General features: G+C 46.0%; 1 protein-coding gene across 1 annotated transcript; it reads right to left on the reverse strand.

Annotated features, from left to right (window-relative positions):
- Window positions 1–107: 107 nt before the first annotated feature.
- Window positions 108–24,718, reverse strand: FERMT3 (FERM domain containing kindlin 3). The gene is made up of 15 exons (XM_072984226.2): window positions 24,503–24,718; window positions 20,551–20,718; window positions 15,485–15,718; window positions 13,681–13,806; window positions 12,045–12,213; window positions 11,374–11,476; window positions 9,843–9,950; window positions 9,408–9,542; window positions 9,011–9,060; window positions 7,608–7,732; window positions 5,994–6,100; window positions 4,829–5,038; window positions 1,605–1,729; window positions 941–1,082; window positions 108–668 (listed from the first exon to the last, which is right to left on the reverse strand). Exons 2-15 carry the CDS (start codon window positions 20,708–20,710, stop codon window positions 489–491), a joined length of 1,974 nt encoding a protein of 657 aa, XP_072840327.2. The 5' UTR covers window positions 20,711–20,718; window positions 24,503–24,718; the 3' UTR covers window positions 108–488.

Here is a 24,718-nt window from a genome sequence, read left to right on the forward strand (position 1 = left end):
TATAACTAGCAACTAGGAAAAAAATACTTTTAGGTACAATAACTAATGGTTTCTATTTATGTTCCAAAGTTATATTTAAAGGCATTTTTAGGCTTAATGCCATTCTCTTATAACTCCAAGGTGGTGAGGGAAGTATTCATGTTGTACATTTTTCAAATGTCTGCAAGGCGTAACATTAGAATTGGCCACGAGAGGGGACCAAGAAGTATTTTCTTGTATTGTTCTGGCCTCTTGTGGATCACTACCACAACTTGTAAGAAAAAAAGAATTATTTGCACAAACCGAAGTCGCAATCGCTACATCCCAGACGTCCAGAAGTAATGAATCACACAAAAAGTTCCTTTTAAAAGTAACATTCTAAAGCTTTGCTCCAGATTCCAACTCAGATCTGGGTGCAATGATAATGGCCAGACAGGTCCCTTAAGGAGGCCAGAAAAGGCCTGTGTGCGGATTTCAAGGGGAAAGGGTCACCTTTTGAAGGTGGAAGATCAGAGGGCTTCGTGGCCCCCCGTCAGCTTATGAAAAAGCTCTTCGTCCAGCTTTTGACTTTTGTCGGCCGAGCGGGTAGAGAGGAAAATGTAGCCACCGATGTATTCGTGCACGATCTTGCAACCGGCGGAGACGCAGCTGAAGGCAACATTAATGTGCTCATCGAACTCTATGGCCACCTGTGGGAAGAGACGCAGAAGCAGGCTTTTGAGCGTGTCCCCTCCTAGGGGGGTCCCCCTGGGGTGCACGTTTGTGGCTTACAGGCGAGCACGCAGAGAAACCTCAGGGTAGTTCTCGTTACGGATGGGAGCAAGGAAAAGTGTGGTTTTCTTGCCATCTAGAGGTTAATCACAGCCTGCCAAAGGAGTTGAGCGAGCCCCCCCCCTTTCCCGGGAGAGCGGCTGAGACGTCCAATGGCCAGAATCCCCACCCTCCTGCTCCCCAGGCCAACCTGTCGTATATCCCAGTTGACGTTCCACTGGCGCATGTTGCTGAACCTCCAGGTCTTCACCACGTCCCCAACCGCCAGGTCGATGCGGATCAAGCGGTTATTGGCAATGCCCAAGATTTCATCCTTCCGGCTGCCTTTGAATCTGTGCAAAGATGGCAGGTTTTTGGTGTAAACACCGGAGTCCCTTTTAATCAGGTGACAGAAACTGACTTAAGGAGCTAAAGGAACCGTATCATCTTCCCCAAATGATATGCCCATCTCAAAAAGAAAATAAGCCGCTCTTTTTAAGGAGAGAGGCAGAGTAGAATATTTTAAATCAATACATGAACACTAGTCCTCTTAAGAGCTTAAGATGGCAGAGACCCGGCGTTGCTACTCAATCTGTTCGAGAAATAAACCAGTTCCTGCCCTCCTGTTTGTTTGCCCGTGGGTGCAAAAGGCTGATTGAAGTTTTCAGAGTTTTTCAAGGAGGTAGTACTCTAAAGTGTTTTGCTCTTCCCTTCCTCTAGGGGGAGCCCTGGGACGGTGCAGCTTGCCCAAGGCCACCCAGGCTGGCTCTCCTTGTAGAAGGCACAAAGGGCAATCAAACCCCCAACCTTCTGGCTCCACAGCCAGAGACGTCAACCACTGAGTTATCCAACCAGCAACTATTATAGTTTCTCACCTGACCACAAAGTAAGAGATGCCAAAATCTGGGAGGGACTGCCAGGCCTGAATAAATTTCATTTTGGCTTCCACGAGAGACAGCTGGGCCATGTTTTGATAGGCTTCCAAAATGCGTGGAGTCAACTGGGGACAGAATGGAAAGAAAAGCACAGATTGAGCTCCTTCTGCAGGTACAGTGGTGCCCCGCATAGCGACGATAATCCGTTCAGGAAAAATCGTCGCTATACGGATTCGTCGCTATGCGGAACAAAAAAGCCCATAGGAATGCATTAAAACACGTTTAATGCGTTCCTATGGGCAAAAAACTCACCGTTATGCGAAAATCCTCCATATGGCCGCCATTTTCGCTGCCCAGTAGGTGAGGAAAGGGCGCGAAAACACTGTGGGCGGCCATTTTTTTAACCCGGTGGCCATTTTGGAACTGCTGATCAGCTGTTAGAAAAGACATCGCTATGCGAAAATCGGTAAGCGAAACAGCTTACCGATCGTCACAAAGCGATGTTTTACCATTTAAAACATTGCAATGCGATTGCTTTTGCGATCGCAGAGAAGCCATAGCTGTGCGGATTCGTCGCTAAACGGGGCACTCATTATGCAGGGCACCACTGTATTCAGAAAAAGGTGGAGGGATTAGATCCCGTTACATCAAGGGGTGAACCTCTGATATTCCAGATGTTTTAGACCACAACTCCCACCATTCCTGACCAAACCATAGGCCAAAACATCTGGAAGGTGAAGGGTTTCCCACCATGACTGAGCTACCTCCAGAACTGCAGAGAGAGGTATTGTTAATTAGAAAATGCATTTAAAACACATTCCTTTACACTCAAAATGTTAAGAGTGCATGGCGTGAGTTGGTGGGTTTCAGCTTCCAATGCCTTGAAAGGCATAAAGAACCTATTATAGTATTCCAGATGTTGTATTACAGTTGCTATCATAGCTAGCCTTTGTCTGTATGAGTGGGAACTTAAAGGACATGATATTCAACAGCATTGAGTGGGTCACGTCCTCACCCCAGCCCTAAACAGGCATGGGAAGAGGGATGTCTATGCCCAGATGAACTGGCTCATCCCAAACTAAAGGAGGCCCACTGAAGCAATTACATATTAGTAATTAACTTTGCAGCATCAAGTTGATTCTGAGCTACAGTGAGTCCCTGCAGGGCCGTCCTAGGTATAAAATATCCAGAAGGTGTATAACCATTTTTTCCCTCTTGGGACCACATACAGTAGCTTGCCGAAGGCTACACGGTGGGGATTCAAACGCCCAAGCGCCTGCTCTGAAGCCAGCCGCTCCAACTGACTGAGCTATCCAGCCAGCATTGAATCGACTGCTGAAGGACAAATCAAGACTTCTGTTGTAGAAACTACATTGACACATTGGCTGAAATCCTGCTGCTTCGCACAGTAAGTCGGGAGTGAAGTAGGCACAATGAATCCATGGGATTTATGGAGCTGACTCCCCACTGATTCAATGGGACCCCCCCATGCACGAAACAGCAGGATTTCAGCCACTGTTTCACGAAGGTCATGTCCTCTGCCTAGTGGGAGCCGCGGACACAGATAGAAAGCGCACGTCACATCCGGAACATTCAAACCGATGGTTCCGAAACCAGTTTTATCCGAGAATGGTCATAATACGCCACCCTGATCAGAGAAGAAATTTGTACATCCTGCAACCATTTAATGGTTTTCCCACCAGGTATGGTCTTTTTAAGCCTTTTGTTTCTCTTCATTGAGTTTTCTTGGCAAAGATACTGGGGTGGCTTGCCAGTTCCTGCTCCCGGTGGATCGCGTTTCGTCAGAACTCTCCACTATGACCTGTCCGTCTTGGGTGTCCCTGCGCGGCATAGCCCATAGCTTCTCTGAGTGACTCAAGCCCCTTTGCCACAACAAGGCAGCAATCCGTGAAGGGGTGATATGATGCTGGAAGATGGGCCCCTCAGGTTGGAAGGCGTCCAACATGCTACTGAGGAAGAGCGGAGGACAAGGCCAAGTAGCACCAGTGCTGATGAAGTGGTTGGGGCAAATCTCAAAATCCTACAATCAATTCTGTTTCATTGACTACGCAAAAGCCTTTGACTGTGTGGACCAAAGCTAACTATAGCAAGTTCTTAAAGAAATGGGAGTGCCTGACCACCTTATCCATCTCCTGAAAAATCTACATGTGAGACAGGAAGCAATAATTAAAACTGGATATGGAAACACTGATTGGTTCAAAATTGAGAAAGGAGTACGACAAGGCTGTATATTGTCCCCCGGCTTATTTAACTTATATGCAGAATACATCATGTGAAAGGCTGGACTGGATGAATCCCAAGCCGGAATTAAGATTGCCGGAAGAATTATCAACAACCTCAGATATGCAGATGATACCACTCTGATGGCAGAAAGTGAGGAGGAATTAAAGAACCTCTTAATGAGAGTGAAAGAGGAGAGTGCCAAAAAGGTCTGAATCTCAACATCAAAAAATCTAAGATCATGGCCACTGGTCCCATCACCTCATGGCAGAAGGGGAAGATATGGAGGCAGTGACAGATTTTACTTTCTTGGGCTCCATGATCACTGCAGATGGTGACAGCAGCCACGAAATTAAAAGACACCTGCTTCTTGGAAGGAAAGCAATGACAAACCTCGATAGCATCTTAAAAAGCAGAGACATCACCTTGCCAACAAAAGTCCGAATAGTCAAAGCTATGGTTTTCCCTGTAGTGATGTACGGAAGTGAGAGCTGGACCATCAAGAAGGCTGACCGCTGAAGAATTGATGCTTTTGAATTGTGGTGCTGGAGGAGAGTCTTGAGAGTCCCCTGGCCTGCAAGGAGATCAAACCTATCCGTTCTGAAAGAAATCAGCTCTGAGTGCTCCCTGGAAGGACAGATCCTGAAGCTGAGGCTCCAATAATTTGACCATCTCATGAGAAGAGAAGACTCCCTGGAAAAGACCCTGATGTTGGGAAAGTGTGAAGGCAAGAGGAGAAGGGGACAACAGAGGACGAGATGGCTGGACAGGGTCACTGAAGTGACCAACATGAATCTGACCCAACTCCGGGAGGCAGTGGAAGACAGGAGGGCCTGGCGTGCTCTGGTCCATGGGGTCATGAAGAGTCGGACACGACTAAACGACTAAACAACAACAACAATGGTCTTTTCCCCCTTCCTGCCAGGTAAGCACCAACAGAAATGTGAACCCGTGGATGGGGGAAAATAATGGCCAAATCTTACCTGCTTAGGCTTGAATTTCTTCTGGTAGCGTGGAGAGACAAGCCACTGAGCCCCTTCTGCCTCCGGGGCGAGGGGCGCATCCGGGTTGGTCCTCTGGAGTTTCAGGAAGGAAAGGATGTTCTCCACTTCAGCTTGATATGATGCGTCAGCCATGGTCTTGCCCCTCGCCGCCAGCCTGCAAGCGGCCATCCAGCGGGCATACTGCTGCTCCTGGGCAGAGAAGGGAGGCAAATAGCATGAAGACACAGGCTGGCTCTACCCTTCCCTGAAAGCAAGACTCTGGAACTCCTTGCCACTGGAGGCCAGGCTGGCCCCATCTTGGCTGTTCTTCTACAAGCAAGCCAAGACGTTTCTCTCTAGGCAGGCTTTCCCTGAATGACTGCCTCCATGAGTGGGGTTTTTCAAATGGAGGGTTGTGCCTTGCTGCTTGGAATGTGTTTTGGCGTTTGCTTTTGTTTACCATCTTTGATTGATCCTTTTAATAATTTGTAGACATGATCTTTTTTGCTTTAAACCTGGGATTCTGATCATGCAACTGACCTTCGGTCCTTTTTAAAAAGGAGCAAGGTGGGGTTAAACATATTTTATATAAATCTATAAATATTTAGAGGAGAGCAAAAAGGGCAGGAAAGCTGCCCGTAAGAGGGGTTGGGGAAAGGAGGCATTCCTGCAGAGGTCGCTGGACAACAATGCCTATCGTCCTCCCTGCCTGGTCCTTCTGGCCAAGGCCGATGGGAGCTATGATTTTCCAACAACTGGAGGGTCACAAGATTTCTCCCCCATCCCACTTCTGAGAAACGGATGAGAGAGGTGGGCAATTAATCTAGGGTTTGATAGCAGCCTGGAAATATTGGAAGAGGTAGAAGGTGGAATAAAGGACGAAGCTAAGTAGCAGCAGACCAAAGATGATAGGATGTAGCTTTTGGGCTAGACTTTAGGAAAAATTTCCTACTGGGATGAACTTCCTGTTGCTTCTGAATAGAGGAGGGGTTTGATTGCCTTCCATGCAGGTGTTTAAAAGCAGGGACTCGACAGTCATCGGGGGGGGGGGAAACGTGGCAGCTACAAAACCCTTGCCCTATGTCGAGGTTGGGTCGGATGACCTCTAAGGGTCCCACTTCACTCTATGATTCTAAGCTGACCCCCATCCTGATGCCCGACTCACATCCGTGCAGCGCAAGTACACTTCGCTCATCCCCTCGGGTGATGGCACCAACAACTTGATGCAGAACTTCTGGCCGGAGATGTTGACATCGGGGACCACCTCACAGCCTGCAGCGGAGCAGATAAGAGGGTGAGAAATGGGGAAACCCCAATGTTATCGCATGGCCTGACAGGGGTGGGGGAGAGATTGCCCGTTCATCAGGGCTTAGAAAGGGGGCTGGTTTTGGACCACAAGTCCCAGAACCCCCTGAATGCTGGCTGGGGGATTATGGGAGTTGTAGTCCCCAAAAGGCTAAAATTGGAAACTCTGCCATTACAGTGGTGCCTCGCTTAACGGGCACCCCGTTTAATGATGAAAGCGCATAGCAATTAACTTTTTGCGATCGCTTTTGCGATCGCTTTGCGATGTTCCCTATGGGGAAAAATTGCTTTGCGATGATCGGTACCCTGTTTCGCTTACCGATCATCGCAAAGCGATTAGTTTTTTAACAGCTGATCGGCGGTTCCAAAATGGCCGCCGGGTAAAAAAAATGGCTGCCCGCTGTTTTCTGGGATGGATTCCTCGCTTACCAGGCAGCAAAAATGGCCACTGTATGGAGGATTTTCGCTTAAAGGTGAGTCTGAAGGGGGTTTCAATGCATTCCTATGGGCTTTTTAATATTGCATAGTGATGAAATCGCTTTGCAGTGATTTTTGCTGCAACAATTATCGTCGCTATGCGAGGCACCACTGTATTCTTCCAATTCTGATCTTTCAAGATTCTCCCATCCTTGACCACTAAATCCTGCTGTCTGGCGAGAAACATGGGGACTGTAATTCTAAGGATTCTAGCCCAGGGTGTCTTCTCCAGACAGCAGGAGTGGTTCCTCTCTCTGAGAGTGGAGAGTGATTTCTGTTGAAATTATTGCACCCCTCAGACATTGCCTTTAAGATGTTTTGTCTGGGAGATTTTTTTTTCCTGGAGTGGGGTGAATGTCAATCAGTCTAACAGCAACCATTTGTTCTTTTTCTGCCTCAGAATTTTGAAGAGAGCGACATCTCTCCACTCAAGTCTTCCCCCCCTCCACATTACTTTTTAGTCAGACAGTCTGAAGACAGGTAAAGTAGTCAGTTAGAGTCAGTCAGCCATACTGTTAGTCAGGATGAAACTATTAACCAGTTAAGTCTTGTTCATGTAGCTAGTCACTATTTTTCTATAGAATGCTGTTTGTTTTAGATCTATGAAGAACTGTGAGTAAAATGGAACATTTTCATTATTATTTTTTCTTACCAGTGTCTCTGAATGAATTATCGAAGAATAAGTGCCAGTTGAGAACTATGCAATAAAGGGTGGTCTACTTTAAGCTAATTCTGCTCTATAGGTCCCAGAACTTTTATCTGCCTAATTTCTTACCGTCTGCCAAGATTCCCCCTCCAAATCTATTAAAAAAAAAAAAGACTGCCCTCGATAGAAGAGAGCATGTGGCCAACCCGGTTGGAGATGCAGTGCCTAGCTGGGAATATGTCAAGTATCCCTAAGCCCAGACCTTAGACAGGTGGCTTTTTCAACCACAGTTCCCACAACCCCCCAGCCAACCCTACCAGTTCCAGATAGCAGGGAGGCTGCTGGACTCACCTTTGAGGTTCAGCTGCTGCACAGGCTCTCCGAGGGAATCCTCAGCCGTCTTATAGTAGGAGACGGTGGTCTCCTTGAAGGTCACCCAGTATTGCTTGTAACCTTTCAAGGTCAGCTTGCGAGGCCTGTGTAGGGATTCACATTAAAAAAAAAAGACTCTTACATCCGACCCCACCTCTCTAGACACACTGCCAGGTGTCTCCTTCCAGATCTCTCTAAAACCATAGGGTATCCTTGCCTTTAAAGGTCAAAAAAATGAAAACTGGACTCTCCCCAAAAGTTCACTGGGGGGTGTTTCTGGACAGATGCTGAAGCATAAGGTAACTCTTTTATCCCTTTTCCCTTTCTCTCTCTTTCTCCCTCTCTGTATGTGTGCGGTATGTACAGTGGTGCCTCGCTTAACGGGCACCCCGTTTAACGATGAAATCGCATAGCGATTAACTTTTTGCGATCGCTTTTGCGATCGCTTTGCAATGTTCCCTATGGGGAAAAATTGCTTTGCGATGATTGGTACCCCGTTTCGCTTACTGATCATCGCAAAGCGATTAGTTTTTTAACAGCTGATCGGCGGTTCCAAAATGGCCGCCGGGTAAAAAAAATGGCCGCCCGCTGTTTTCTGGGACGGATTCCTCGCTTACCAGGCAGCGAAAATGGCCACCGTATGGAGGATTTTCGCTTAAAGGTGAGTCTGAAGCCCATAGGAATGCATTGAAGGGGTTTCAATGCATTCCTATGGGCTTTTTAATATCGCATAGTGATGAAATCGCTTTGCAGCGATTTTTGCTGCACGGATTATCGTTGCTATGCGAGGCACCACTGTATAAGAAAACACACAAGCACTATGAAACATTGCAGGATTATAAATGCAAAACATCAAAAACCCTGGTAAAATTCCAGATCTGAGGCTGAAAACGTCTGCCCTTTAAAAGGGCCCACACAATGAACTAAATAAAATTGCAATTCTTCAAGAGGATACATATCCTCCTTACAACAAATTTGTAAGAGAGGCTGACAGACCATGGACAAACCAATTATCTTAGCAGGGACAGATCCACTAAATTATTAATCCTGGCCCAACGATATAAACAGCTACCAAAAAAAAAAAAATCCACTATATTATTAGGAAACAGCAGCGAGAAACTCTGTCCCTCCCTTCAAGGCAGCTTTCCAGAGCCTGTCACTCTCCAGGCAATGATCCCCATATCAACTGGGGACGATGGGCTCTGAAGCCCAATACATCTGAATGACGCCAGTTTGAGAAGGCTATTTTAGCAAAATGCTAAATTTCTACTGCCATGTTGCCAAGCAGGGGTCTGGACTCAAAAGCTGCAGTCCTGGTGTCTTTTGAAATGGCATAGCAAAAGGTGCACAATCTTACAGAAGATGAAAGTTTCGGAGCTCACCTGAATATTCGAAGATAGTCCTTCAGTTCTGGGATGGCTGTGAGGCTTTCCTATGGAGCAGGGAGGGAGGAAGAAAAGCAACTTTAATTACTGTATTTACAAACTATTAGACAGGCACCGAGAGTTCCCAAAAATGAAATACAGAATATTAAAAAAAATACAGTTAAAAGAGGAGTTTAAAAATAAAAAACTTAATAGAACAAGTAAGAAAAAGAAGGCTGACCCAACTGGCTGTGGCCACCACCAAAAATAAATAAATAAATAAAAATGGAGCCTTCGGAGTTGAATTGCCTTCAAAACCAGTGGAAGACAACATGTCTTCAGAGAACAAGCCCCATCAGAAAAACACCGGGGTCAGCTTCGCCAAGGAGAAACGCTGCCCCTCTCAGGCACCTACCAGGACATTCGGAGGCGATGACGTCCCTTCTAGCTTAACCTCCAGGCTGGCGAGAGCCTTGTCTAAGTCGTCGAGGCCAGACTCAGCAGACTGCTCTGCAGGGCTGGTGTTTAAAGACAGCTGGTTGATGCGGTACTGGAAGGAAGCACCAGACAAACAAGGTGTCATTGGCTCATGTGTTCGGGACAGAAAGTGAGAGTCATGTGGAGGTCTTAAGTCAATTCTCCGAACGCTCATAATTAGCTCTAGAAGTAGCAGATCCCATAAACCGGCCCTTGTCTGGACCGGATGGGAATTGGAGTGCATGCCACCTCTATCCCAGACAGCTAGGCCCAGCATGATAGGAACCAGAGTCCAGGTGGGGAAAGGCTGCCAGAGACCTTCACAAGACCCAGCCAAGCCATTAGGCGTGCTTAACGGGGCAGAAAAGGTTACCTGCAGAGCTGCGAACACAATCATTTCTTCCTCGGTGCAATCCGTCTCTTCCAAAAGCACAGCCCAGCGGGCCTGCTCATACAGCTGGTTGATCCTCACGGTGTCATACTACGCGGAGAGAGAAACGGAGTCACAATGTGAGAAACTGAGTAACAGATCCAGATTAGATTCTCACTTCTACGGTAGAATTTATTTAATAATAATTAGATGCCATCAAGTTCATTCTGACTCACAGCAGCCTTTTTAGGTAGAGAAAAAGTAGGTTTACCCTTCCCTTCCTCTAGAGGGAGCCCTGGGACTGTGCAGCTTGCCCAAGGCTACACAGGCTGGCTCTTCTCCCAGGAGGTCCCATGCGAGGAAATCGAATTCCCAACGTCTGTCTCTGCAGCCAGAAACTTAACTCATTGAGCTATCTGGTTAGTGTAGACTTTATTTAGTGGGTTTATTTTTACTTTTGTATCATTTTTCTGCTTCCAAAGTTCAAAAAGGCGTCAAATTGCAAAACTGGAGTGGGATCCAAGGGTCATTTGGTCCAAGTCCCTCACAATACAAGGAAGTCGGCGAAAACATTCCTGGGCTGGCCGGATAGCTCAGGGAGTTGGAGTACAGGGATAAGGAGTTGGAGGGGAAAAGCCAGCCTGTGAAGCCTTGGGCAAGCTGCGCAGACCGAGCAGCAGTGATGTCGCCTGTCCCTTGCACAGCCAAGCAAACCAGTCCGTGTGTGAGCTTAGCTGCCATCGTCACAGTAGTGGCAGCATCAGGATGAGGGAGGGAGGGAGTCTGCCCACATCCGTTTACTGTTGTGAGTTTTAAGCATTTGCTTTGGCTGGGTCTTGAATGAGCAATCAAGATCCCTTATGTTTACAAAAGGTGGAGAGGTGGAGAGGAGAACCTCTGGAACTGGTTTATTAATATGAAATCAATCCAGCATTTTGGACCCACAGAGATTCTCACACAGAGCCTCTTCCCTTTAAAAATTACACCATGCAACATCATCACAGCAGACCAAGTGGTTTTAAGAGTTGCTGTTTGTATTTTTAAATGATTTTATTCTTCAATCTCGTTTCCTTTTCCTGGAGAGTAAAGGGTGGGAGGTTTTGAACGATGTGACTTGAGAGCATGACAGCTTCCGTTTCAGAGGAAAACAAGCACAGCCATGGATTAAGTCTGAGCTGAATCCTGTATAAAACTCAGATTTGTAAAGGGTTTCTTAAAGAACTGATATCTATGAGTTCTTTAAGAAACCCTTTACAAATAACTAATATATATCAGTTCTTTAAGAAACCCTTTACAAATATATATATACTGTACCTGGAAAAGGTATACATGTTTCGAAACACCAAATGCTAAATATTATCACATGAATAATAGGCAGCTGTCTTACATCCTGCATAAAATTATCCTCCTTACAGAAGGAGGTTTTTTTCAGAGTCCTGTTCCTCAGTCCTGAGGACTAGAAACTTCTTTGAAAGCATACCCTCAAACAAAAGACTGGTACCCAGGGGGCCCCGATCCATGAAGCAGCACTGACCTTGGGCTCCAGATCAAAGAAAGAGTAATACTTGAAACGTAGCCATAAACGGTCATTTTCCTTCACTCCCTGTTGCAACAATGTCCGTGATGAATCCAGCCACCTAGAAAAGGGTGAAAGGAGCAAAATGAAGAGAGAGAGAAAGAAGATTCAAATGAAGTAGTTTTTTTAAAAAAACAGAACCTCCATATCTAAGAGCAATATATCTTTAGCTATCAACAACAAGAGGCAAACAATACAGGAAATGGCATCTCCTTCTTGGCTACATTACATCAACCAATTAGCTAGTATTGGAGACAGAAGACTTAGATAAAATTGGGTCTCACTGAACGGAAGAACAGTTTGGCACTCACAAGAGCTGGCTGATCTGCATTCGATCCTGCCAACAAATTTATCAAGGGTGCAGGATATTTCCCATGTCATCAGAGGCTGGAGGGGACTACCACGCGTTCAACTTTATGATTCTGTGTCCTAAATCCAACAGCTAATCTAAGCTAGAGTAAGACCACTGAATTCCTGGGACTGATGTAAAAGAGATGACATATCAATTAGTGTTTGATTCAATGGGCCTACTCTAATTGGAATTAGAGTCATGGATTCAGACCTATGACTTTCCGTCTAGGTTCTGCAGCTGCCCAAATGACGCCGCCTGCTTCTTTTCCCCTCCTCACCTGCTGTTGATCTGCGCCTTCTCTATCACGGATCCCGGCCGCTGCATCCTCATGATCTGCTCGGGTGTGATCCCCGTCTGGCTGATGGACAGCATCCGGAAGCACGCCTCCGTCTCGGCGCTGTCCGAGAAGTGAGCGGGCATCCCGCGGAACAGCTGCTGCTCTGCGCCTGGCGTCCAAGCAAAGTGGACAAAGGGTAATGGCCATGCCGGGGGGGGGAGGAGATGCTTTTCATCCCTCCCCTCCCAAAACGGTCCCTGATTCTTTGTGTGTACAGTAGGACCCCTGTATCCATGGGGGAACGGTTGCAAGCTCCCCACCCCCCACGGATGCTGGAAAACATAGATTATAGTGAACATTATTATAATACCAAATGCTCTCCACAAAGCATTCATTCATTCATTCATTCATTCATTCATTCATTCATTCATTCATTCATTCATTCATTCATTAAATTTCTATCCCGCCCATCTAGACCAAGGGTCTACTCTGGGCGGTTTACAAATTTAAAAACAATAAAACCAAAAACATATATTATAAATCCAAGATGGCGAAGTATAAGTAATTAAGATATGGCAGGAGGGAAAGCCTGCCCAAATAGCCAGGTTTTAAGTTTATTCCAGAAGACACCCAGAGAGGGAGCCAGGTGGATCTCCAGTGGCAAGTTGTTCCAAAGGCAAGGGGCCACTGTGGAGAAGGCCCTACCTGAGAATGCCTGGCCACCGATTCCCAACTCAGAGAGCCTCCCCAGGAGATACTGATCCTGCGGATAAGGGGGTCCTACAGTATAAAGGAGCAGAACAGAGCGTTCACAGGGCAGCTGAAATCCTGTTGAAGTTGGCATAAGGCACAATGACCGTCTGTGGAACGGCACACAGCTTGGCACCCATGCAGTCCCGCACCATGCAAGCAGATGATGCAACGGATCGCACAATTTGTGGCACAAGGATTGTGGCGCACACTTAGGGAGGCTCTCCATGCAGTGCTTCCTTCTACCTACGCAATTTCCTATTCCATACGCGGAGTGGAGCAACAGGATTTCAGCCGGTCTCTCTTGGTCTGAGCACAGAAATCACTTGCTCTGCACACTGCAAACAACGGTATGTGTGTTGATCTGGTGAAGAGGATAATGCCTGATATAGTTAGGGAGGAAAACAGAGAGGAGACCAGAGTATTTTGGGCAATGAGCTTGCTTACCATTGGTTACAGCCGCTCTGAATTGACGTACCACTGATTTTACCAGCGTCTACCATTTTGTTTCTCCGTAGTGTACGTTTCTGTCTTAGCTTAAAACTGACCACTGACATTTTTCTGTAAGCCTACCCCTGGAGACGGGGCACAATTTTGTGCATGTACACATCACATGTACGCTCATGAGCGATAGGAATTTTGGATTTCATGGACTACAAACCCCATCGTTCTCCATTCCAGAAGTTCTACCTGTCTTCAGAGACACCTTATTCTCCCAGGTGAGCAACAGGGGTCTGTGCAGTGTGTGAGAGTCAGGTAGAACTCCCAGAAATGAGGAACGATGAGATTTGTAGTTCAAAGAATCCAAACATCACATCATTTACAAAAAAACAACAGAGAGTCATTCCTTCTGACTCAGCCCCCCCTACTCCTCCCAGGGACTCACTTGCTGGCAGCCGCACGGCCGTCAAGTCATAGCTTTCTACTGTATTCGTCTCTTTCTCCTTCTGCTTCCGCTTCTCCTTTTCCTCAGGGGCTCTCAACAAGGACAGCTCTTCAAAATGGCGAATCCCTACGGCAGGGGAAAAAAAAGGAGCTCAAGTTAATTCCCCCTCACGGTTTCATTCAGGCTAAATCTTAGCTCAAAAGCAGGGCCGGCCCTGCTGCTGACTGAGCATAACAACTGCCTCCTGTAGCAGAGATGGCTAGGAGACAGGCTGGCTTCTAGCCAGTCAAAGAAATGCTCTTTGGTTCTCTCTAGTGGCCAATTTCGATATTGCATCTTGAGAATATTTAACACCAACATGGAGCCTCCTTTCTCCCTTGGGACGGACAGTGGCCTAAAACTTGGAAAACCGATAGCAAGGCACTTCTAAAAAGACCTTTAAAAGCAGCTTTTGAAAGTATGTATGTAATATGCCAAAACTAGCCCCGTAACTACCCATCGTAGTTATGTCCATATAACCTCCAAAAGTAACTAGTTACTGTTATTTATGTCACTTGTAACTGATTATTTTCAAGGAATGGGGAACTACATAGAGGAAGACATTTCAGCAGTTCCAGCTTTCATAATTTCTGGACAGGATTGTATGTATACAACTCTTTAAAATAGGCGTCCCCAAGTCCTCCTGAGATTTGAGTTACCTGGACAACTAGCTAAGGAATAGGAGTTACTGAGAGCCAATGTTTTATTTACACATCTGTCCTTCCATTTCTTCTTTCCTAGAACTTCTGTTGGAGGACGTGGAATTCGCAGGCAATACCTTTATAGATCACTTTAAAAAATCATCATACAATATACGAGCTTTCATGGATCAAAAACCACTTCTTCAGAAACGCTGGCACATGTTTCATTTATACCCAAGGAAAGGAGCCCTGTGTTATTGCTCTGCCTTTGTATGATCCTTTTCCGGAATGTTTTATACTTCTGGTTCTTTAATAGGGGATAAGGCTGAACCCTTTTTTCCTAGATAAAGTCCATCCTGCCCAGGACCTTAGGCGTTCCACACTCATTTAAGAAATCTCCTTGGCTAGTAAAAAGGAGGGAAAATTTTAAGCTTTGGGCTTTTAAAAAACATTTACAGAGGTGCCTCGCTAGACAGTTACCCCGCATGACAGTTTTTCTCTAGACATTGTCTTTTTGCGATCACTATAGCGATTCGCAAAATAGTGATTCCTATGGGGGAATTTCGCTGGACAACGTTTGGTCCCTGCTTCGCAAACCGATTTTCGCTAGACAACGATTTTGACAGCTCCCTCCATGCTGACAAACAGGTATTTTTGGGACCTAAGCTTCGCAAGACAGTGATTTAAACAGCTGATTAGTGGTTCACAAAGTGGCTTTCCTATGGCTGATCTTTGCTAGACAACGATGATTCTTCCCCATTGGAACGCATTAAACAGGTTTCAATGCATTCCAATGGGGAAATGCTTTTCGCTAGCCAATGATTTCGCTAAACAGCGATTTCAGTGGAACGGATTATCATCATCTAGCGAGGCACCACTGTAGTCTCCTGGTTTCAGGGAAGAGAATAGGTACCACTGAAAAGGAATCCTCCCGTCTATGGGCTGATGAGTCTCAACACCCCCTTCTTTGCAAGGAAGAGGCTCTGGGGGAGGGGAAACGTTCTATCCATGCCCTGAACATCTTCTTACCTCCTTAGTTTCATTTGCTCTTGGACCATTGACTAATGTGATGAGCTGACACTTTGATAACAATGCCAAATCTTGTATAGTTACTCGTTACTCACCAAGAACTTTGCAAATGTCCGCCACTGTGCGGAAGACCGGTTGGGCAAAATTAGCCCGGACTCGAACGCTGCGGCGATTGGGCAATGAAAGGAGAACCGGTTTGTGCTGCGGAGTGTAGTGGAGTTTGGCATCGGCCAAAATCCCGTATTTATCCAGGCTCCAGCTTGTCTTCAGCAGCCAAAGTTTCTTCTGCTCCCACCACAGGGCATGATCCGACCAATCTTTCTGCAGCTCTGAAGGAAAGAATGAAGGAGGATCCAACATCATCATGCAAAATTGCAGGTTGATGGCAATGAGGTGTATTAATAATAATAATAATAGTAATGCAATCTCTCGGTTTATTTAAAGCATTTACCCCTTGTGCTTTAGCTAAAAAGACTCCAAGGGTGGCTTGCAAGAGATCAATAAGAAGCAAGAAAGTACCTGCCCGTTCCTGAAAAATTGCAATATAAAAAGACATAGCACAAAAGGAAAGGAGGCTGAGGAGAGAAGAGGAAAACAAGCAAACTCCAGCACTGGTTCCTAAAATGACACAGCAATTGTTATAATGTTCAGGTAAAACACAATTAGCTGAGGAAGAGAAGAGATTTTAAAGAACTGATCCCTCTGTAGATCCAGTGGAATAGGCTTTGTCTCATATCTCTCTTTTTGTGGGTAGCTAGATGGAACGGCTGCTGCTAGATAGCTGGGGAACAGAGCAGGCGAAATCCTCCAGTTCTATTGCTTCATCCAAACTAATCAGGTTTGTTTTGTTTGTTTTTTCAAATATCTTTTTTTAAACTTATTTAGTTCTGGTGAGACATGGCTCCTTCTTTGAAAATGCCCACATAGAAATGTTTTCCAAATGGCTCATGGTTTTTTAGAGGAAAGGGAGGCAAACATATTTCGTAATAAACATGTAAAAACAGAACAGCTTTGCAAATTGATTGACGGTGGAAGGAGAGCATGACAGAAGGTGGGCGCAGGGCATGGGCGGCTGAAGGATTCTGGGACTCGTAGTCAGAAGAAAAATTAGGTTTCCAAGTTCTGGATGAGTTCCACAAGAAACGAGGCTCCCTCATGGCCAAACAGAAAGGCAGCTGGAACTGAAGATCGTAGGCCCTAGAAGCTTGGCTTCGAAAGTTTTGCAAACTCATTTAAAGTGTGAGCAAAATTGAAAGGAAAAAAAAAAGGTTCTCAAAGAGGAAGTGCTGCGTAGACTTTACCAGGGAGCGAATTCTAAAGCTCTAACGCCACCATGCAAACGTTTTCTGTCTCTCAAACCCACCCACCGTATCTTATCTATGTGTGCGATTAAATGGGGTGTGTGTGTCGAAATACAGCTTCGGCCTCCTCCGCTATTAGGACGGCCAGGAGGGAATGTAGCCCATAAAGGAAGAAAAACTTCGCACCCTGACAGATTCATTCCCTTCTCAGTTTAGTGGTCTTACAGGCCAGATGGGTGGGGTATAAATAAATAAATAAATCAAATAAATCAAATCAATCAATCAATCAATCAGTCAGTCAGTCAGTCAGTCAGTCAGTAAACAAACAAACAAACAAACAAACAAACAAACAAACAAACAAATAAGAATAATGGAGCTGGAAGGGGCCCTATACGGCCATCGACTCCAACCCCTTATTCGAATCCAAATCAAAGCAGATTCTGACAGAAGATTGTCCAGTTTCCCCTTGAACGCCTCCAGTGTTGGAGTGCTTACTACTATTCCGAGGTCATGTTTCCCCTTGTCGTACTGCTCTAACAGTTAAGAATTTTTCCCCCTTATATTCAGAACCCTCCTTTTTCTCTGGGGTTTAAAGTGCTTGCTTTTCATAAGGACTTGGGTCTTGGGACTCTGTACCAAAGACTCGCACACGGGACTCGAAGGCTTGCCGACGTCCCTGGTCCGATCTCCCCACAGTCCTCTTTTCCCAAGGCTAAGCATGCCCCCCCCCGGGTTCGTCTCCCTCGTTTCCTCCCAGGGCTTGGTTTCCAGGCACCCCGTGCGTCTTCCTCCTTTCTCCTCCATCCTGTGGCCCCTTTTTTCCCTCCAAAGCAGGTCGAAAACCAAGGGAGAGCTTCAGGAAGGCCCCCCACCCCACCCCACCCCCACGTCCAGCAGCCACGCCTGTCGGAGATGATGGGTGACTCCGCATGGGCTTTGTGGTCAGGCCCCCTTCCTTTTGTGGGTTCCAGGCAGCCCGCTGATTAGCAACCGACATCCAGGGCCCGCCCTTTGCGTCTTCTTCTCTTCCTTCATTTTAGAGGGTCTCATCCTGAGCTGGGAAAGACTGCAGAGCTAGTAGGGGGGAAAGTGGAAGCGGGAGAAAGGAGGAGAGAGGGATGAACTCCGTAAAGGCCTTGAGTTTTCAAGACCTGAAGGGGGATCTTAATGAAAATACCTTTTTTTGGAGGCCACAAATTCATTCGGTGGCCATAACTTGGAAGCAACTTGATGGCGCATTTTTTAAAAAAATTATAACTGTTGCTCAGGTCCTATCCTGAAGACATCTACGCATCAGGAACAAGGGGCTCAGAAGGGGAACAAACCAGCAGAAGGGGCAATGAGGGGGCTCAGATACAGGCCCGGCTCCCATATAGGGCAGGACATGTGAATCGCCTGGAAAATGGGATGTTGGGGAACAAATCCACGGCAGTGGCGCAGCTTCTTTTCAGTTTGAAACCAGGGGCCAGTATGGAGAGGGATACAGGATGCATAGGACCCGGAGAATTTTGCCCCATGACCTCAAGATGTTCCTTGTACTGTGTGTTTTCCTACTTTCTCCTCTGCCCTTTGGCCCCTTTTGGGTGCCTAGGGTTAGTACACAAACACACACAGACACACAGACACACAGACACACACACGACTACCACCACACCAGAAAAGAAGAAGAAGAAGTGGATCCGAGATCAAATCAAGACTGGACTCTCTGCAGAAGCGAAAATGGGGGGAAAAAACAGGGGCTACATCACGAGAAGACACAGCTTGTTGGAAAATAATAATGCTGGGAAAAGTTGAAGCCAGCAGGAAAAGAGGAAGACCGGACATGAGATGGACTGCATCAATAAAGGAAGCCACAGGCTTGTGTTTGCAAGACCTGAGCAGGGCCGTTAAAGGACAGGACATTTGGGAGAGGGCTTGTTCGTAGAATCAAATGATATAGCCTTCATAAAATACTACAGTACATCTATTCTATTCAAATGGCAGTAGGGGAAACCAGAGCAAATATTCGAATATGCTTTCATACCAGCATGACCTCTCTCTCTTTTTGGCTGGGAGAGCTCTCTTTTTTTTCCAACAATTTCCAAGAATATTAGCTTGTTCCAAAGCTGGTAACTGCAGTTCCAGTCCTTACAAAATGGGAACTCAGAGCTAATTAAAGTGTTTTGATCTTCATGAGCAGAGAGAAAAGGGACTGGATGTTTCAGGCAAAAGACATACTCGTGCGTCAAGCTTATTAAAGGCAAAATATTATCCTTTGAGCCACTGGGGGGGTGGTTCAGCTTTTAGGTGTGGGGGTGAGTTTCTGTTGGACTTTTTACAACCTCGCAAGGCGCCTTTAGTAGGTGTGGCTGGGGGTGGGCCTTTCTGGGCGACTATCAAATCCAGTTCTAACCAAAAGTTCTCTCCTGCCTCAGAAGTCAAAGAGAGCCCCCATCCTTCTGCCAAGTGTCCTCTTTCCTTCTCAAGAAGCTGTTGAAATCTGCTGTAAGCAGTCCTTGTCAGCTTACTGCTGATCCGCTTAGAACTGTAAGTAATTAAACCTTTTTATTCTTTCTCCTACTGTACTAGTGCCTCAAAGTGACTTATTGAGACCATAAGTGCTAGTTGATGAGAAGGAGGGGTGGACTAATCCAGGGAACGTGAAGCTATTCTGCTCTGTGGATCCCGGTGCTTCTGCTGCACAGCTAGAGGAGCGGGACCAAACATTCAAAACATTGCAAAAGTTTCCACACACCTCAGTGCACTACTGAAATTTTTTTGGCAGGAGTGACAAAGTCTATTTCCACTCAAAGGAGAGAGAAAAAAAGTCTCTGTCTCTCTCGCTTTCTTTTTTTTGGCTTAAAACAAGGTATGCTAAGACTGTACACCTTGTTTTAATGAGCGGTTGCTCTTTGGGGAGGTTTCGAGAAAGTGTGATCCTTATTTATTGGTTTTAAAACAAATAGGGGGACTAGATAGCTTCCAGAACCCCCCCGGGTTTCCAGAATGGTCAACTGGGAAGGAGTTTAATGCAGCCTGCGGGCGAATTGCTATTGACTCCCTGCTCTGAGCTAATGAATAATCAAAACTTGTTTAAAATGGAGAGTTAAAATTGTTGATATCATTCCCTTTTTTATTCCACTTTTTCATCCAAAGAGAAATCAAAGCAGCTTTACTAGATCGTCCACCCACCTGTGTGTGGCTCATCCTGGAAGGCAGATTTGAGGCCAACAGCAAACATAATGGGCGAATGGGGATTGGGACCCGAATTCTTCCAGTCCTAGCTACCTCTCTAAACTTTATGTTACAGTGGCCAAAATCCTGCTGCTTAAACATAATCAATGGTCCTGGGGCAGGTCCATAGAATCCATGGGGATTTAGAGAGTCGGCTGCTTCATAAATTCCACTGATTCACATGAGCCTACTCTAGCGGCAATTTAATACACTAAAGTAAGTCGTAAATAAAGCAGGCCCATGCGAATCAGTGGGACTTTATAGCGTTGGCTCAGTAAATCCCCATTGATTGGGGAATTGGGGCTTGCTCTAGTACAATCCAGGATTTTTGGACACAGTTTGCATTGCGACAACTGAACATCCAGATATGTGAGCTTAGAGAGACCAAAGCCCCAAAGGTGAGATAGACTGCACTGTTCCTGGGAAGCTTGGCAGCCACATAAAAAGGAGGGTAAGGCTCCACCACCTTTCTTGAATAGTAGGATGGCAGACATTTTAGCAGGGGTAGCTAACGTGTCCTCTTTTTATAGGGCCAGCTGAATGCCCTATGTGACATTTAAAAAGGAATGTCAGCCATCTGCATGCATACATGGACACGTATCAAATATACCAAAAAGCCGTCAAGGAAAAGACCTTGGCAGACTTACTTAATTTGTCCACAATCTGCAGCATGATGCCTCCGATGTGCATACTGCCAGAGATCCGGAGTGTGACTGGATCCGCCTCGGGTCCCAAATCTTCCACAAAGACATTGAGCTCCCAGGAGTCGTCAATGTATTCCCCACTGGCTGTTTTCAGACCAGCCATAATGAGCCCTAAAGAAATGGGAGGGAATGAATACAAGGGGTTAAAAGGAGCCTTGACTGATGGGACTGAAACTCCTTTCCCTTTACAGCTTGAAATACTACTTTTTTAAAAAAGCAATTTGCTTCCATTATAAGCCAAGAATAAGGACATCCCATAAATGTTCCCCTGCTCCATCTGATCACAAAGTTAGCTAGTTATTGCTATGGCCACATTTCCTAAAAAGTAATTAAGTATTTTAAAGTAACATCCTTTCTAAAAAGTAACTGAATGAACACTTTGTTACAATTATAGTAATTACTGCAGAAAGGCTGAAGGTCCACTTCGTTGCTTCCACTGGTAATACAGTACAACAGTTATACTTTTTTGGCCTGAAATCCTGTTCACACCTGTGTAAGCGTGCCAGCTGTTACACCCTAGCGGCCATCCCTGTGCAATTCGGTGGCGCAATTAGGTGAACGTTTCACATCACAGCAGTTGCATGATGCACACGTGGAAGTACTTCAAGAATAGCACTTCTTCCCCACTGCTTCTACAGCATTCGCATGATGTAGGCTTAGCTCTGCGTCAAGATTTCAGCCACTGGATTAGCATCAAGAAGCTACTTGTATTGCAAAGGGTTACTTCCAAGTAAAGACCATGATTTGGGGTGGAACATCCCACTGCCCTAATCACACATGGTCGCTGCTTGCAAGGTCTGATTTTTTCTTTCTAATGTATTCTCAAAGGCTTTCAAGGCCAGGATCTAATGGTTGTTGTGGGTTTTTCAGGCTCTTTGGCCGTGTTCTGAAGATTGTTCTTCCTAACGTCTCGCCAGTCTCTGTGGCCGGCATCTTCAGAGGAACAGGAGTAGGAACTCTGTCTATGCTCTGTTGCTGTTTGTTGGATAGTTGGGTATTTATAGCTGTGGGAACAGCTTTTGTCCTTTTCAGGAAATAGGGTGATTATGGTGATCAGCGTGTTATTGTTGTGATAAGGGGGAGAAATTATCTGTCATTGTGATTGTGATTGTGATTATCTGTCAGATAATCTCTCCCCCTTATCACAACAATACATCCACAACAAAAACACGCTGATCACCATAATCACCCTATCTCCTGAAAAGGACAAAAGCTGCTCCCACAGCTATAAATACCCAACTATCCAACAAACAGCAACAGAGCATGGGCTGAGTTGGTACTCCTGTTCCTCTGAAGATGCCGGCCACAGAGACTGGTGAAACATCAGGAAGAACAACCTTCAGAACACAGCCAAAGAGCCCGAGAAACCCACAACAACCATTTCTTTCTAATATTGATCAAACAGATGTCCTTAGAAAACCCATAGGGAAAAAGTCTTCGTTGGATAACTCAATCGTCACCATAAAGCCAAATCACAGTGAAGGCAACACTTCCTGCTTTCACTCTGTATGGTCTTTGCCGTGGTGCCTAAACATAAGTTGGCTATTTGAGAGCTGTGAAGACCTTACTCCTGTTAATTGAATGGGCATGGCCAGCCCACAAAGCATTGCCGCCTGAGGCACAGTGGCCAGTGATGCCCACCCTCATCACGGTGCATGGCCTCAAAAACCGGCCAAGCTTATTTTAGTCTATGAGGCCGAAGGAACTTGCAACGCAACCCTGATGTAAATAGCATTAACAGGTTGCTTCCCTTTTATGACATCTCACACCTAAAGGCAGCTCCCCTCACTTTGCCTAATGACAGAGCCGGCCCTGAAAACGAGCAAGGGAACTGGGCAGAGAGCGATAGGTTGGCAACTCCTCCTGTCTTCATTTCCTGCCAAATCTTAGTTGTCTAGACAACTGTAATTCCACTTTTGTGTCATTCTTCCATTCTCGGCATAGCAGAGCGGCTTCGCCTCCCCCCCCCAGCTGATCCTGCTAAATTTGTCATCCTGCTCATGTCACTCTGAATCATGGTGGCCGGAAGCATCAGTCCGGGATAACCCGGCCTGTTTTTGTCCTCCTGTGACCATCTTCCCCTTTCGATCTCCCTGCTCCTTATCTTCTAAAGCAGTGGTCCTCAACCTTGGGGCCTCCAGATGTTCTTGGACTACAACTCCCAGAAGCCCTCACCGCTACATCTGCTGGCCAGGATTTCTGGGAGTTGATGACCAAGAACATCTGGAGGCCCAAGGTTGGGGACCACTGTTCTAAAGGAAGACACAACAAATGTTAATTCTCTGCTGCTCGTGGTAGTGACGTCAACAAGGAATCAGGTTTTTGAAATACAGTTGAGGGTTCCAACCTCATGTACTGAATGAAAAACCATTGAGGGTTGACTTTTTGTTTTCTGTGGATGAGAAAGTTAGAACCTTAACAATGTCTGGGGTATATTTACTCTATTGCAAAGTATACAAACAGAACCTAACTGGAAATCTAAAGCTAGAGGGAAAAGTTATTTCTTGTCTAGAATTAAATCTGCTGAAAAGTGAGATGCCAGACATCTGAATCAGGGAACCCCGGAGTTTCAGTATCCAGAAAAAATGCAACACCTCCTATAGACACGGCACGTTCTTTTCTCAAATCCTAAATGTCTAACCGGATTTCTCTTCAGAGGTAAAAGAATCTTTGGCTTTTCCGATGCTTTCTACTGCAACGCTGCCAGTCCATTTCTATGGAGCTGACATCCAGAATATCCGGAGGACCAAAATAAATAAATAAATAAATAAAAAAAATTCAGCGATTTGCACAAGGCAGAGCCTTCTGGCGGTTACCCCTTACCTGTGGAATTCTCTTCCACTATTCCCCCCTGGCACACTTCACTGGCTGAAGATGTACAGCCAGTGAATTATAATCCGTTCCACTGAAATCGCTGTTTAGCAAAATCATTGTCTAGCGAAAAGCATTTCCCCATTGGAATGCATTGAAACTTGTTTAATGCGTTCCAATGGGAAAGAATCGTCGCTGTTTAGTGAAGATTGGCCATAGGAAAGCTGCTTTGCGAGCCACCGATCAGCTGTTTAAATCTCTGTCTTGCGAAGCTTAGGTCCCGAAAACACCCATTTTGCGCACGCGGAGGGAGCTGTCAAAATCGTCGTCTAGCGAAAATTGGTTTGCGAAGCAGGGACCAAACATTGTCCAGCAAAATTCCCCCATAGGAATCACTGTTTTGCGAATCGCTATAGCGATCACAAAAAGTCAATGTCTAGCAAAAAAGCTGTCATGTGGGGTAACTGTCTAGCGAGGCACCATGGTCCTCTATTTGAAGGTCTATCAAAAAGAAACCAATCACTGGAAATATCTCCTATCTTCGAAAAGCTGGTCCAGTCCACGTTGGATTTAAACATAAATAACCAAAAGAAGTGAGATCACGGCCTCTCCCATTAAGTGGAAATTTACAGTAATTCTGTCTAAATTATTAGCATTTTTAAGCCATCTGAGATCTCAGGAACCCAAATTCCCAGAATAGTCAGCCAGATGCCCCCAGGAGAAACACGCCAGCCCAGAAATAAGTCTTGAAGTTTCTACTAGCTCCCCTTCAGGTTTTTTTTTTGGGGGGGGGGGTGTCTCATCCCTCCAAGTAAGGAGAACCATGAAAATCCTCAAACTCAAGGAGCAATCCGGTCCAGCTCTGCTTTTCTAAGATGATGGTGACGATTACTGATTACTATCGGGCAGGAAAACCGGTGGCCTTCCAGGTATAGAGGGACTACCGGGCCCATCTGCCCAGCCAGCAGCTCCAGGGGTTGGGGTGATGGGAGTTGTGATCCATCAACTTCTGCTCTCCCACACGTTCTCTGTCCCCAGGTTGGGAGGAAGCATTCAGACGGCCCCAGACAAAGAGAGGACGTACCTTCAGGAGGTCCCCAGAGTCAAAAGATCTTTCTGAACACCAGAGTGAAGTACAATCAGCCTCCTTTGGCCTCCCTGATGGGACTTGTTGTCTCCCCGACGCCTACCAGGCACCCTCGTCCTGCTCCCAGTTTAGGCGCTCCTGCCCGCTCTCCCCCACCTTATCAGTTTCCTCCTTGTGGGTGACACATACACATTCGCCGGAACTGCAAGGCGC

This window comes from Pogona vitticeps, chromosome 15 (genome assembly GCF_051106095.1).
Source record: "Pogona vitticeps strain Pit_001003342236 chromosome 15, PviZW2.1, whole genome shotgun sequence".
NCBI lineage: Eukaryota > Metazoa > Chordata > Lepidosauria > Squamata > Agamidae > Pogona > Pogona vitticeps.

What these genes read in the sequence shown, in the direction of transcription:
- FERMT3 (XM_072984226.2), bottom strand. Translation starts at nt 20,710, where the DNA reads ATGGCTGGTCTGAAAACAGCCAGTGGGGAATACATTGACGACTCCTGG. An exon ending in GGACATTTGCAAAGTTCTTG is followed by an intron (nt 13,807 to 15,484) that starts GTGAGTAACGAG and finishes CCCCTGCCGTAG; the next exon opens with GGATTCGCCATTTTGAAGAG. An exon ending in GACTATCTTCGAATATTCAG is followed by an intron (nt 7,733 to 9,010) that starts GTGAGCTCCGAA and finishes ATCCCTACACAG; the next exon opens with GCCTCGCAAGCTGACCTTGA.